This window comes from Aristolochia californica, unplaced genomic scaffold (genome assembly GCF_029961685.1).
Source record: "Aristolochia californica isolate CCGP_79_NKW_82.1479 unplaced genomic scaffold, dmAriCali1.0.hap1 SCAF_11, whole genome shotgun sequence".
NCBI classification, from domain to species: domain Eukaryota; kingdom Viridiplantae; phylum Streptophyta; class Magnoliopsida; order Piperales; family Aristolochiaceae; genus Aristolochia; species Aristolochia californica.
Window position 1 is genome coordinate 174,100 of NW_027181782.1, and position 14,495 is coordinate 188,594.

Consider the following 14,495-nt stretch of genomic DNA (forward strand, 5'->3'; position numbering starts at 1 on the left):
GAAGAATTTCGACATAACGCATGCATGATTCACATTCCATTTTATTTCTTTTATGAAACGCTGACATTCTTATCGGGGTTCTCTCGCTGATACAAATACAGTATCTTTTAAGACTTTTTCTGTTGCTGGAAGGAGGCGCCTAGCTTTATTGGGTTTATTGCTGGGTGGACTCCGTTATCGACTCTGTGACTCTTCAAGGAAGCTTCTTTCCCAAAATCAACGCATTCTTCGTTATGTATCATCTAAAATATTTTCTTCTCGATAGTTCTCCTGCCGCGGAAATCGTCTCACCGTGATGCCTTTCGGCTCGGATATTTACCAAGGCTGCCGGACGCCGTCGCAACATTCAGATTACCGGTTAGCTCCCGGACTCCAGCCTGGAACCGCATCCAAGTGCTTTGAGGACTCCTGACTGGTTGGACTTCTCCCGGAGAAATTTCGATTCTGCAATCAGTCCGGAGCTCTCTGCCTTCTGTATGAGTCACGAGATCCAAGCTCACAGTGTAATTCACATTTGGCAGGTCATTGAATCTGAGAGAAGAGGAGATTATAAAAATAATCGAACAAATAACTCTTACAAGTCCATGGAAAGGCTTTAGAGCCGTCAGTCCTAGGGTTGAACAGAATGAATAAGAAACGAATTACCATGTGGTTACTTGGAAGACAAGTTGGAAGTGCGCATCAAATTATTTTCCAGGCACCACTAAAGTAAAAACAACCTTCTCGATCAAAGAAAAACCCATTTACTAAACTAGGAAAAAGTGTGCGAGTTTGTTGACGAGAAGGATGTGGCATCCATTGAACAAGTGTAACTCGTCATGCGTACTTAAGCGAAGTTTTAATGGCGGCCAACAACAAAGAAAAAGAAAAACTTTACATCTCTCGCTCGTTGCCCATATCTGAGTCTTTCTAGTACTGTAAGGAGCGTATTTTTCACTAGCATTTTCTGTGGACTAGGTTGATCTTGTAGTGGCCTTGTCTGCTCTATTTTCCTGTCTCACTTTCTCTGTCTCATCTTCTTCGGTGATATTATGTTTTCCTCCAACAGTATTTTCATTGGCAGGCTGCATTCTCGGTTTTACGACTCCCAAATCCCTACCCTTCTTTTTTTCCCTGACTTTGCTTGCTTTGGATTATTTGGTTAGGCTCGGCGCATTCATGCACAGAAATCAAAAGGGCAAGTACAGAGACGCCATGCCATTACCACTGATCGATGACCCCATTCTCAGTCTCACCCTGCAATAGAGTATCAGAAATGACTAGTCACTGTTCTCCTGTTGCCTAATGGTATGGCCCTGACTTCAGAATCCCCCCACCACCTACAGGCCACAGTGGGATCGTCATTCCTTCACCAAGTACGAGGCATCATCTCCATGTGAGTCTCAGGCCCCCTTTCACGTCAGACTCTCAGTCATCTCTCATGTTGGTCTCATCTTCCCTACGCAATATGCTGCTACTCATCTTTCTGGTTTTCGATGTATAAGCCTTCATCACAGAATGTGATAGAGTGAAGAATCGGTGACATCGAACACATAGCATTGGACAGACGAATCGTGCATGATTCTGCCAGACAATCCCTACTGCGGAGTCTTCCAGAATGAAGAGACAACTTCTCTCTGATTGAAAGGTTAAAGATCATCTGACCATATCAGAATAAAGTTGGTCTCTGTAGTGGGTTCACCAAATTAATAATTCACGCCAGACCTTCCTGTTTGAGGGGCCAATGACTCTGCATCCTCTAATATCAAAAGATGAACTTCAGGACATAATGCATGCATTAGTCACGCATCACACTTATTTACTATTTTAGCTGATATAAATACAGTTCTCGTATTTGTACATAAAATCATCACTGCATTGCAACAGTTCATCTGCAAACCAGTATAATACTACATGGGCCAGATATTATAATATTGAATCAAATTCATGTTTGCTTGAAACCTCTCATAATGATTTTCCTGGTCTTTAATTGCACCCTTCTATAAGTTCTAATGTATTATCTATGAAATTCAGAATTTGTCTTTCAGAAGAGGAGAGAAGAGGAGCATGGAAATGAGGGAGGATTGAAGCTGATAAAAAAAAAAAAAAAACACCTAGCTTCAGAGAAAGATAATTACAATCAGAACCAGGGAGAGAGAACACAAAAAAATAAAAATAAAAACAAATGAAAAAACTAAACTCCTAACTGTGGATCTTCGTAAGGGAACTTGAGATCGGGAGAGATGGTGGGGAGATCGTCCCAATTCCAAAGTCCAGGATCGAGGAGACTGTAATTGATCTGGGTAGTCGTCGAGGGGGCTAACTGGGCGCTGAACTGGAGACTGTAGGGTGTCTCCTTGGCAAACTCGATCAAAGGGTCCGGCAGGAGAGACGGGAAAGATCGTTCGTTCTCGTAAGGGCTGATGTTCATGTCTGCGAGAGGAGAAAAGGAAGTCATCGGAGGAAGAGATCTCGTCGTGCCCACTAAGCGCCCGCCGCCGCTGCTGCAACTGCTGCTGCTGTTGTTATTACTGTCGCCCTTCCCGTGAATGCTATCGGTCACAAAGCTGCGGTGAAGAGGTTGTGGTGGGTTGTCGAGAAGAGTCCTGCTAAGGATCTCAGATGACGTTTTCTTCTGATCAGAAACTGGAAGGGAAAGGGATTGCGGTTGGGTGCTCCGAGCATCCACTTGAGAGTTGGTACCTCCGTGACTGTTTGCGGTGCTGCCGGAACCATTATTGTTAGTTTTGACGCGCTTGTTCTTGCGGCCGCCGCCGACGGGAACATTTCGGAGAGTTCCTCCTTTAGTCCAGTGACGCCTGCAAGTCTTGCAGAAATGACGAGGCTGTGATCTGTTATAGTTGTTATAGTAGCAGAATTTGGTGTTGGTCGAATTGCAGCGCGGGCACCTTAGCGGCTTCGACGGCTGCTGGTTCTGATTACCAGTCTGCGGTTGCCTCGTTGTAGTCGGCTTCGGAAGCTCCAAAGTAACTCCATCTTGTAATAACAGATTCTGCTCCCAAAACCAGAAAACGAGAAACGATTATGTTAGAGTGCGTAGAACTTCAACTGATTTACAAACAATTATGTTCAACGAATTGAAGTCCGTTACCTGCGCCCAGTCGAGGCTGTCAGAGGAAACTTGTTTCGAGCTGAGCACCATGTCTGAACTAGGGCTAAAAATTAATCCAGAAAACAAAGGGTGATTAATTAGCCATTGGAACGAGGGAGGCGGAGCAAAGAGATGAATCTGAAGAAGAATAGGAGTAGGATGAGATTGTTCCGTTTAACCAAGACAGCAGAGCGGCCGCCAAGTCCCAACTTCGAACGAAAAGCCACTGGTCTTTCTGGTTTCTCTATTGTCGTCGACTTGGAGACCAGAAGAGAAGCAAGCATATCGAAGAGAGAATAAGCAGAGAGATGGAGAGAGGGAGAAAGGCTGCAGAGCTGGGTTTATTTCAGTTTGGTAGATGTGAAGAGGAGATGGAGAGACCGAGAGAGGAAAATTCTTCGACGGTAGCTGCGAATTTGATACTCTGTAAACGTAGTTTTATAGCTAATATGTATAGGTGAGTAGGAGAAATTGGCAAGAGAGATGCTTCGACGTTAAGGCGAAGGTGGAGAGCACAGTAACGAGAAACTACAACGCAAGAGACGAGACACGTCCCACTCATCTTTATGCTTCTCTCTTCGTCGAAGAGGCTACTGGGTTGATTAGAAAAGCAAGAATTATTGTTATTTCCAGAAGGAGCAGACGAAGGAAATGAATCTCTGATAATTCCAGCATTAGCAAACACAAAATTTAATATTCATTAATTCACTCTTGTGGAATCATGGACCACCTTCTCCTTTCACTAGCCACATGACATAGGAACCTTCCGTATAAGTGGGTCCTCTACACTCTCGTGGCCCTGCTGCAACGCTTTGTCTGGTAAGCCCTCCTCCACATGCTGCTTTACTAATGCACCAAAGGTGCTTGTGAAAATGTCAATGGCCTAACAGTCCACGCTTATGCTATTTTTTGATTGATGATAGCTGCGTAGAATATCAGTAACGACTCTTTTTGGTGTGTTTCTGGTTTTGAGTATAGAGTAAAGGACAAGAACAAAGGAAAAAAGAGGCAAGAGCTTCAGCCATGAAGCAGAGTTCCCTCGATGGTCAACCTCGATGGTCGGTGGAAGATAGTGGACTGTGCAGGAGGGACAGCTTCTCCTTTCTTTCTCTCTCTGTCCTTCCCTTCCTGGGTTCGATTCAACTACCTGCTTGCTTGTGGGGCAGATGGTTTAGCCCACTGTTGTCAGCTATCACGTGTTGATGCCAAGGGAGTTGATGTTGTTGCTATTCGCATAGGATCCATCATCGGACCTAAATGTTTGTGTTGCTTCCAGTTGCTGCTGCGCTTGGCAAACTAGGAAGATTTTTTCCCTTCACATCCAAGAGAGACAACTCAATCGAAAAAAAAAAAAAAAAATTTATCACTCGAGTTGGAAACAATCATTTGAAGTTGTTACTCCATAAAGGTCCCTTGCTCAAGAGAAAAGAAAATGTTACTCGAGATAAGAAAACCATTTTTCTATTGTTCCAATCAGAAATAATTAAAAAACACAAATGTAGGATAACTGGACAAAGAAAATAAATTAATTGGATATGATCAGATGGGTGAGTAGAGCGCGGAGGTGAGAATCAAATATCTACGGGCGGCGAGTTTGGCAAGAATGTTATGCATTTCTCACATTTATATGGCTGAAATCAGACTTTTGGTTCATGGGCAATCAGAGAAGCAATGCCGTTGCCGACGTTTAGATGAAGATTGTTTGTTGTCCTCATCTTTAGTGGCTTTAATATAAAGATTATTCTAAACCATCTCCAACTCATACTTCCATTTCCTGATTAGATAGTCTAATCCTGTCCACCTCTTTCATCATTCTCCCTACCGAAACATGGAATAAACATCCTTTTGACTCGCCCATTTGACTATTCGATCAATCGATCAATCAATCAGTCTCCTCTCTTGTCACTTGTATTTAGCTCAAGTTATCAAGCATCTCTGCTTATTATTCTCTGTTTTTGTTTGACAGCTCTCCGTCACAGGTGTTTGTTTTTTACTCCATTTCCATTCCTTCATTTCTCAAAGAAAGATCAAACAATTCCCAATATATTAATGTCGATTTTAAAGATGGATTTAGTTCTTACTTTGTTTAGTTTTCATCGCAATTATATTGTTCATAATGTAAATTCATTTTCTAAGCCAGTTTCAATTACTATTTTCCTTGTCCAAACCTATGTACAGCTGATAGCTGATTCAGATATAAGCAAGTCACTGGATGTACGGGCCCTATTCTAGCATTCAAACGAAAATACAACATTCTGTAGGACAAGTCCGGTGAGTTCCTGGTTTCTCTGAATTGTTTATTTGATTCATGGGCACGCCACGATTCATGAGAGATGACAATTCATTTATTTAAAATCCCGACCTTGATTTGGTTGATTTAAGGAGAAGCAGTAGCCGGCAGCAAGCAGTCAACGACTGGATGCGTAGAACTAAAATCAGCACGTCATTAGTCTAAAATTAAAGAACAGGGCATGTGCATGGGGCAGATTTCCCCATTAGCAGTCACTGTGATCTCTATTCTATTCTCTAAATTGACTCCGAAATGGAGCGATAGAGAAGTAATGAATGAACTCTCAGCCCCGTTTGATGAATTACTTCAATGGGTTTCCGTTTCTCATGTATGCCAAATGCTGCATGCACTAGCTGTGGTCCCTTTCATGGGTTCTGCTTTGCTTCTCAATGGCTGAGCTTCCTGTTTTTCTGATTGAGAACTGGGAAGAGCTTTTACCGTGGCAGGGAAGAAGCTCCTCCCTTTATAAGGTTTGCTTTAGTTTTTCTCTTGAAGGAATCCAATGGTATGACGGGTTCGTGTTGTCTGAAACTTAGATCAGATTTCTTAATGGCGAAGCTGTTGGCTGAGACGATCAAATCACAAATACTCTCCTTCTCCTCTGCCCTTTGGAATCTTTCTTTTTGGCCCTTGAGGCATTTCCACTGCAATTTCAACCTTCAAATACTTTTTTCTTTTTCTTTTTCTAGTCCAGATTTAGTATATATGTCTGTATGTCCTTTTAGTTTTTCTTTTCTACATAGGTCTAAGAAGAAAACCTTTTGCCTCTTTCGCATTTTTTCCTGTTGCAAGTAAATGAAGTTAGAACAAATTTGTATAAATGATTATATATTTTATCAAATATTAGAACTAGCTTTTTTTGTTTTGAATTTTTTTTCTTCCAGAACTCGGAAGTCTATATCTAACTTGAAATTTACCTTCCAGGCTTCTTATCTATCTTCTAGTGCTGAAGAGAGCAGCAGACAGAAAAAAGAGGTCGTATGGAAGGCAGAGAGAAATTTAAGAAAAAAGAAGAAGAAAAAATGGTGAAAGGAAGGCATTTGAATAATTTTTTAGCTGAAGGTGAAACCATGAACTTTAAAACTAGACAGCACAAACAAATTTTAATCTCTAGGGACATGTTTTTGTGAGCGCTTAGCATATGTAAGACTGGTACATAATAAGAATCGAAGAGCAGGCACTGCTGCCAAGATTGGTAGCACCAGACTCAAATACTCTGGGCAGAGATTAACATCAATCCTTCTTTTATAAAGTTACAACTAAAAACTACAAAGATCTGGATAGAAACAAAAAGTGTTCTCTCTACCTCTCTATATAGGCAACTTCCTCTGTTCAATCTCTTATACTCATCTTCATCTATCAAAATTCAAATCGTATCTAACTACTTCTCAAGAAATAGAATATATATCCTACCTGAACTAGAACTGGGTCTAGATGGATAAACTAACATTCCTCCTGAAAGTTGTAGTCAAATTTCAATCTCATAGTACTCTTTTACAAAAAAAAAATTCCTTCCTATTTTGTAAAAATCCGAATTCATCACCCATAATTACAAACTACAACTTTTTATAACCATAAAAATAGAGAAATTTATCTTCTTTCTCGTTTGAGAGCTAATACATTTAACAGCAGAACATCCGGTTATCCCAACTTTCTCACTCTTGGCTTCACATTTTCTTCCCCAGCTAACTAGAAAGCAGTTTTTGCTACTTCCTCAGGCTTCCTAACCAGGCCGTGGGAGTCGTTTCTTGCCTTAAACAGAGTTCGTATTCTATGATTCTACCCCATTCAAAGAAAAAAAGGTGCAAACTCCAAACTTTCAACTGTTAATAAGCAAATAAGTTGCAATTTAAGCGACACTTAGTCCCATCTAAGCTCTTGCAATGATTGAAGAGCAAAGGTCTTGCACTAATACGGTCAATATCTACATAAAGAACAACAAGCTTCATCATGATGACTTGGTTCATCAATTTCTGAGGATTCTTTTTGCTTTTCTGTCTCATTTTTTGTAACAGCATCTGACCCTTCAACCTTAAAAAAGAAACGAAAAAGAAAATAAAGCAAATTGTAACCTAAGAAACAACTTTGTTTGAATGCTATAATATAAGGAAACATACAGTAAAAGTGTAAACAGAAGGCCTTGTTGCAAAGACAAGGGACAGTTAAGTCAAGGGAAGCCAGGCTGTGAAGACTGAAATAGAGTGGAGAATTGGGATGAAGTAGCTGTAGAATTCTGAGTGCGCCAAACATTACAATAGGAATGGGCAGACAGGCATACAAATAGTAGGATACCAAAAGTTAGATATTTCAAGCATCCTTTCATTACAGGAATCAAGCTTTCTCAAAGTTACAAATAGAGAGTAACCATTCACATTTAATGAATTTTAACGTAGTTAAAACCATCTGACTTGGGATAATCTTTGGACCATCAGTCCATTTGACTTAATTAATAGATCCTAACATCAAAGTAAGGCTTCCTTTTCCACACGGACTTGAACTCAGTTGTTAATATGTTTGGTCTGGTGATGAACTCGGCAATATCCTTACTAAAGTACAAGGAAAGCGTGAATTCCTGAACTTCTGCGGCAAGATGGGATTGTTCGACATATACTCAATAGTTTGAGGGGGAGTATTGAAAAACAAGAATAAGGGTATTTTGGTCATTTTACTTTTCATTATTTATATTTCTTAATGTAATCTTATTCTACATGTTAAACTATGTCTATGGACTAAATTTCATATAAAGGGGACACGTAGAATAAGCGATATAGAGAAATAGGATTTTCATTTAAAGTAGGGGCAAAGTTATAAATTGTACTTAACCAACTCAAACATAAATGGAACGTTCTTAAGCAACTATAATAGGGAAATAGAAATACACAGTAAGTTTTGTCTGCAAGCACTAACCTAAGTTATAAGCTTGTATCATCTACTACATAAAGAAGACTAACATGGACCTGGACAGAAGTTATGCATGTAAGAAAGAAAATTATAAAATTGTTTTTGAGATCATAAAGACAAAGATTTACTTTAAATTTCAGAGTTATTTCAATAAAAAAGATAGAAAAGGGGTCAGAAAGAAACTCAGCCAAGCTGTCATATTGATCATGTGCTATCTTGCCAACATTCCCCATCATTCATTTGATAATTTTCTTTCTTTCTTGCAACCAAATAACCATGGAAACCTAAGTAGAAACAACCAAATTTCTGAAGCTGAGTGCACACCTTTGCACCTCCATTTTTTATGCAAAGGATCCCAAGCTGTGATCCTTCTCTGGTATGGATCATTTGAACAAGAAATGGACCTAACAAATGTTGGAGGACATCTGTGGCAGAGGACTTCCAAAAGATGCAATATGAGGTTAAAGGAGTAATCCAGCATGCAAGACAAGGATATCAACACTGAAGTAACTCAAGAGTTTGTGGAAAAAGAAAGTTCATGTTACCTTGTCAGCAATTGTGAGGAACTCCATTAAAGCACAATGAATTATAGATGATCCACAGTACTCTTCTCTACAATAGACTGAATTACAGAGGTCATATGCTGCAAAACTGAAGCTTTCTGCAACCCAAGTTTGGAAATGACATCCACCAGTATGAAAAAAATGTAGACAAAAAAATCAAAGTGTTTCAATCCATATCTAAAAACAAATATGTAAACATTCTGAATAAAATTTAAACATCCAGAAATATCATTTTCGTAATTCAGCAGTTACAAATCCCAAATAAGGAAGTTCAAAGTAATGCCTGCTCTCTTTCATGGTAGTCGAGTCCTTAAACAGTTGAAGCTCAGTAGAATATAATTCCAACAGAAGCCCTTGCTTTTGAGACTCATTTCCTAACTGGAAAGCAAGCTCAACAGCTGCAAAGTGGATTCCAGGATGGAAAACGTCTTAATGTAATGGATTTTTAAAGTAAACTAATGGCTACCATTTACCAACCAGTCTCATACCCAACTTTGATATTGAACAAACAATTGACCCAATCATATGTCGAAGAAGGGAAGCAAGAGATGCCCGTGTAGAGAGGAGATGAACACTTCAAACTGTTTCTTGCTGGCTGAGTGAAATAATTAGGAAAAACCAGATCACAATTACAAATTACATTATCCACTATCCGTGTTCTTGTCCATAAAAGCCGCTTTTCACAAAAATTTCTTGTCGAATTCTCTAATCGTTATATTCTCCAACCATTTTCCAACATTTTCTTCAGAAGATTAACTGCGTATGTATTCCATGCAAGACAGAGGAGATGTTCCTTGAGCTCCTAAAAAACACTCTCTATTCAGGGTGAGAACATACTTCAACATGTCTGCAGAAAAATATAAAACCCATCAAAATAAATGAATGATTGCAAGATCATTAAACTAAAGTTGAGCCAAGTAGTTGAGTGCAGTAAATCTCAACGAGAGAGGCCGTAGACCTCTTCCTCTCCGAAGTTATATGGTGAAGTACGACAAGCCGAGTTTTTTCTTCCCCTCTAGCAACGATACATAACCAAGTCTTTTCCTTAAAAGTTCTGGTGAATTTATGAGATACAGTGGTGGCATAGAAGCCCATGAGAGACGACGCAGAGGTACCAAACACTGTGCTTATTCGTCTCTAACCCATAAATTTGGACTGGGATCAAGAAGGTATCGGGTATGACTTGAATCCGGTGGTGAAAGAGAAGGTGACTCAGAAAAGGGTATTTATTATTTATGTTATATTATATACTTGAATTATATTAAAGGGTATTTTTTGTCATTCTATTTTATTGTAGAATTGTAGAGAATGGTCATTTTCATTATTTTATGTTATATTATATAAGTAAAGTAGGTAAAATGGTATATTTGTTTTTATTTATTTATTTTTATATAAATAAAATAAATGAAAGAGTATTTGATGTTATATTATATGAGTAAAGAAGATTTAAAGGGCGTTAATATGATTTATTAAGATAGAACATGATTGTTAAGAAACCTTGTTAATGGGTTCTTTATGGGTACCCTCATTAAGCTATGTTCTTTTTATCAAACCAATTAATATTACATATTAAATTACTCTATGATAACATCAAATGTACATAATAAGTTACTCAAATAATTAAAAATTAAATATGATAAATATAGATAAGAGTTTTGGGTAACATGGCTTATCTAATAGGAAAAGTTATTGAGTATGAAAAATATTATATTTAATAATAATATTTTTTCATATTACAATACCTTATAAAATAGGGTTTTTTACCAAAATATCCATTTTAAAAAATTTATTTCAATAAATGACATCACTTTGAACTTATTTTAAAAAATACCTAACTTTGACCGATCCAATGTACATGTGTACAGTCAAAGGTGACACATAAGCTTTGATTGATTACGTATCGCCATGTCATCAATACCGTGTGAGTAGACAGACACATCGACTGCCACGTCACTATTCCGACATGTATCTATCATGTATGATGCCATGTCATTAAATAACAAAAAATTTGAATAATTTTTTTTATTTTAAAAAACAAATTTATGAATATACTTTTTATTACTTGATTTTTAAAATAAAAAAAATTATTCATAAAAAAGTGTGTTCATAAATTTGGTTTTTAAAATAAAAAAAATTTATTCAAATTTTTTGTCATTTTATGATGTGGCATCTTATTTGGCCGAGTCGGAATGGTGATGTGGCAGTCGATGTGTCTATCTATATTCACACAGTACTAATGATATGGCGACCCGTAATCAGTCAAAACTTACATTATTTATCGAATTAATTTTTTTAAAATGAGTAATTAGGTAAAAAAAAACCCATAAAATAATGACAAAAATAATGGACAGCACACCCACCCATAACAGCTGAAATATTCAAATTTTTTGTCATTTTATGATGTGGCATCTTATTTGGCTGGGTCGGAATGGTGATGTTGCAGTCGATGTGTCTATCTATATTCACACAATACTAATGATGTGGCGATAAGTAATCAGTCAAAATTTACGTCATTTATCGAATTAAATTTTTAAAAATGAGTAATTAGGTAAAAAAACCTATAAAATAATGACAGAAATAATGGACAGCACGCCCATAACAGCTGAAATTGCCCTCTTCTTTAACAGAATCACGGGCGATGTAGTGTGGCACCGTAACAAGACAATCATACCAAACTCTACTGAGTTGTACGACTCCGACAGCGGATAAGGTGGACCTCCATTAAAAAACTTTTCACCACCCTCTTGCTTAGTGAAGACATTTCCATTTTCCAGCGTCGTTTGTTCACTGAAACTGGGAAATGGGGATTCCACTTCGCCGTGCCTACCGTTTCTACCACTGCCCTCTTCTCCTCTCTCTGGCTTTTCTTTTCGGCCCATGACTGTTGGGAGATTCGAAGCTTTGGAGATCGAGCCCTGAAGATCCGACACTGGACATGAGGGTGACAAAAATATCAGACGAAATCTCTAAGTACAAGTTCTCATTGGCCACTGGTACTCCACGTGGCATCAGCTTTTATCTTATCTTCTTCAATCTTCTTCTCTCCCCAATAAACTGTATATATAGTATGATGGCTCTTTCGAACTGCCACACCTCTGTGACTCAAAAAATATCAAAGCGGTTTCACTCTCTTAGTCATAACCGGAAACAGCCTCAGTCACTGCAAGAGCATGGCGCTTCAAACTGCTTTTCTACCTTCTGCTCTCTCGCTACGTAAGGAGGTAAGCTGCATTCCTTCTAGCAAGTTGTCAATATTCTTTGTTCTGCTTTCCTTCTTTTGGTATCTTTTGTTATCGTGTAGTTTGTGTGCTCACCCTTTTGGTTTTGCTGCTCATGTTTGTAGGCCAAGTTGAACGCTTCCGCCAAAGATACGGCCTTCATGGGTATTTCCCTCTCTGATCATCTCAAATCCGAGTTCAACACCCCTGCCATCAAGAGCAAGGTCTGTCTTATGTTTAGCATTCCTCTGCTTTCAGCAATGGCTTTCTTTAGTTTTCTCATTTTGCTATAAGTGGATCTTAGCTGATGTTAATTCACCAAGAGTAAGATAATTGTCTTCTTTCTTCTTGTTAATGGTGTGGAGAGACTTTCAATGCACTACCATAAAGGAGACTTAGTCACAGATGTGTTCTTCAGTTCTAGATGGTATCCTCTGCAACGATGAAAGCCTGCAAATCCCAGTTATGTGGCAGCAATTCGGCTAATCGAGTTAATTGAAGCTTTGCCAAACTCGATTACTATTTAATGAGTCTATCTTTCATGACATTGTGACTAAAGCAATCTGGATGGCAGAAATATATGCTACAAAACTGTAAAAACAAGGCATATCTACAGCTTTCTGTTAAATACTTGAGACTGCTATCCTGCTGTAACCTTATAACGCAGATTTGATTCAACGAGCTCTTTAGTTGGCATATTCACGAATTTGATGGCAAACTTGCAGAGGGATTTCAACCAAAGGATGACTGCAGCGGGAGTGAGAGCCCAAACAGCAGTTACAACTCCATCAGTCAACAGGGCTGCACCGGAGGGAAAGAAGACATTAAGAAAGGGTAGTGTTATAGTCACTGGTGCATCATCCGGTTTAGGTCTAGCAACAGCAAAGGCACTGGCGGATACTGGGAAGTGGCACATCATAATGGCCTGCAGAGACTTCCTAAAGGCTGAGAGGGCAGCCAAATCAGTGGGCATTTCCAAGGAGAATTACACTGTAATGCACCTTGACCTTGCATCCCTTGACAGTGTCAGACAGTTTGTTGACAACTTCCGGAGGTCTGAGAGGCCCCTTGATGTGCTCGTCTGCAATGCTGCTGTCTATCTTCCAACAGCCAAGGAGCCCACTTACACAGCTGATGGATTTGAATTGAGTGTTGGGACTAACCATCTGGGGCACTTCCTTCTTGCCCGATTGCTTCTTGATGACTTGAAAAAATCTGACTACCCCTCGAAGAGGCTAATCATCGTGGGCTCAATAACAGGTAATGGTAGAACAATTCTGAGCAGAAACAGACATTTCTGTTCCTCTACAGCTTAGCGCTTGCTTCTGACATGTCCGTCTGCTCTCATAATTATCAGGAAACACGAACACCCTAGCAGGGAATGTGCCTCCCAAGGCTAATCTGGGAGACTTGAGAGGATTAGCAGGTGGTTTGAATGGGTTGAATAGCTCGGCCATGATAGATGGAGGGGAATTTGATGGAGCAAAGGCGTACAAGGACAGCAAAGTTTGCAACATGTTGACAATGCAGGAGTTCCACAGGCGTTACCATGAGGAAACAGGGATAACCTTTGCATCTCTGTACCCAGGCTGCATTGCCACCACCGGCCTGTTTAGAGAGCACATCCCCTTGTTCAGACTCCTCTTCCCTCCCTTCCAGAAGTACATTACCAAAGGCTTCGTCTCCGAGGAAGAGTCTGGCAAAAGACTGGCCCAGGTATGAGATCTCCATAATAATAATGTGGCTCCAGGAACACCCAAGGCTCTGCATGAATCACTCAAATTTGTTTTTATTTGTTTGTTTCAGGTGGTGAGTGACCCTAGCCTAACGAAATCAGGTGTTTACTGGAGCTGGAACAAGGATTCTGCATCTTTTGTGAACCAGCTCTCAGAAGAAGCCAGTGATGCTGATAAAGCTCGCATAGTATGGGAGCTGAGTGAAAAGTTTTGTGGCCTTGCTTAGGAAGCACAAGCCATCCATGTAATCAAGCCCTTTTTCTTATCTTAGATCCTGTCACGGACAAGAAAGAAAAGAAAATATCTAGAAGAGTGTGGTCCGGTCTCATCACTTTGGAAATAAATTTTTGAGCACAAATAAAACTCGGGATTTCCTTGACAGACAATATCTTCATTTAATTACAAATATTCCAAGAGCCCCAAGGATGTTTACAACTGGTCCAGATATAGCTACGGCCCTACGGGTCCGCATCGGGTTTTGGGTTGACCCAAAAAAAATCCAGGTTTGGGTTTATAATTTTACCCTGTGGGTCGGACGGGGCAGAAAAAAAACCGCCGGGTTTTGGGTTGTGGATTGGTTTTATCAAACCGGACCCAAATTCGACCTATGAGATAATAATATAAAACGGGGTTGAGCCGTTGGCCGTTTAAGTTGGGTTTATAGGACGGAAATTGGATTATAAGGATGGTGATTGT

General features: G+C 39.4%; 2 protein-coding genes across 3 annotated transcripts; one reads left to right on the forward strand and one right to left on the reverse strand.

Moving 5' to 3' along the window:
• Positions 1–1,977: 1,977 nt before the first annotated feature.
• On the reverse strand, positions 1,978–3,483 carry LOC137944675 (dof zinc finger protein DOF3.4-like). 2 transcript variants are annotated; one of them, XM_068790391.1, is made up of 3 exons: positions 3,092–3,483; positions 2,889–2,992; positions 1,978–2,798 (listed from the first exon to the last, which is right to left on the reverse strand). In XM_068790391.1, the coding sequence occupies exons 1-3, from the start codon at positions 3,140–3,142 to the stop codon at positions 2,174–2,176; spliced, it is 780 nt and encodes a 259-aa protein (XP_068646492.1). In that variant the 5' UTR covers positions 3,143–3,483; the 3' UTR covers positions 1,978–2,173. The 2 variants fall into 2 exon arrangements, with proteins under 2 accessions (XP_068646492.1, XP_068646491.1); XM_068790390.1 differs by having other exon boundaries at positions 1,978–2,992.
• Positions 3,484–11,946: 8,463 nt separating this feature from the next.
• Positions 11,947–14,215, forward strand: LOC137944180 (protochlorophyllide reductase-like). Its single transcript, XM_068789752.1, has 5 exons — positions 11,947–12,066; positions 12,189–12,287; positions 12,789–13,323; positions 13,421–13,779; positions 13,870–14,215. Exons 1-5 carry the CDS (start codon positions 12,016–12,018, stop codon positions 14,023–14,025), a joined length of 1,200 nt encoding a protein of 399 aa, XP_068645853.1. The 5' UTR covers positions 11,947–12,015; the 3' UTR covers positions 14,026–14,215.
• The last annotated feature ends 280 nt before the right edge of the window (positions 14,216–14,495 follow it).

Excerpts from the sequence above, each read along its gene's own strand:
- LOC137944675 (XM_068790390.1), bottom strand. The coding sequence starts at position 3,142 with ATGGTGCTCAGCTCGAAACAAGTTTCCTCTGACAGCCTCGACTGGGCG. Across the intron at positions 2,993-3,091 it reads ACAGCCTCGACTGGGCGCAG|AATCTGTTATTACAAGATGG; the intron begins GTAACGGACTTC and ends TTTTGGGAGCAG.
- LOC137944180 (XM_068789752.1), top strand. The coding sequence starts at position 12,016 with ATGGCGCTTCAAACTGCTTTTCTACCTTCTGCTCTCTCGCTACGTAAG. Across the intron at positions 13,324-13,420 it reads CATCGTGGGCTCAATAACAG|GAAACACGAACACCCTAGCA; the intron begins GTAATGGTAGAA and ends CATAATTATCAG. Across the intron at positions 13,780-13,869 it reads CTGGCAAAAGACTGGCCCAG|GTGGTGAGTGACCCTAGCCT; the intron begins GTATGAGATCTC and ends TGTTTGTTTCAG.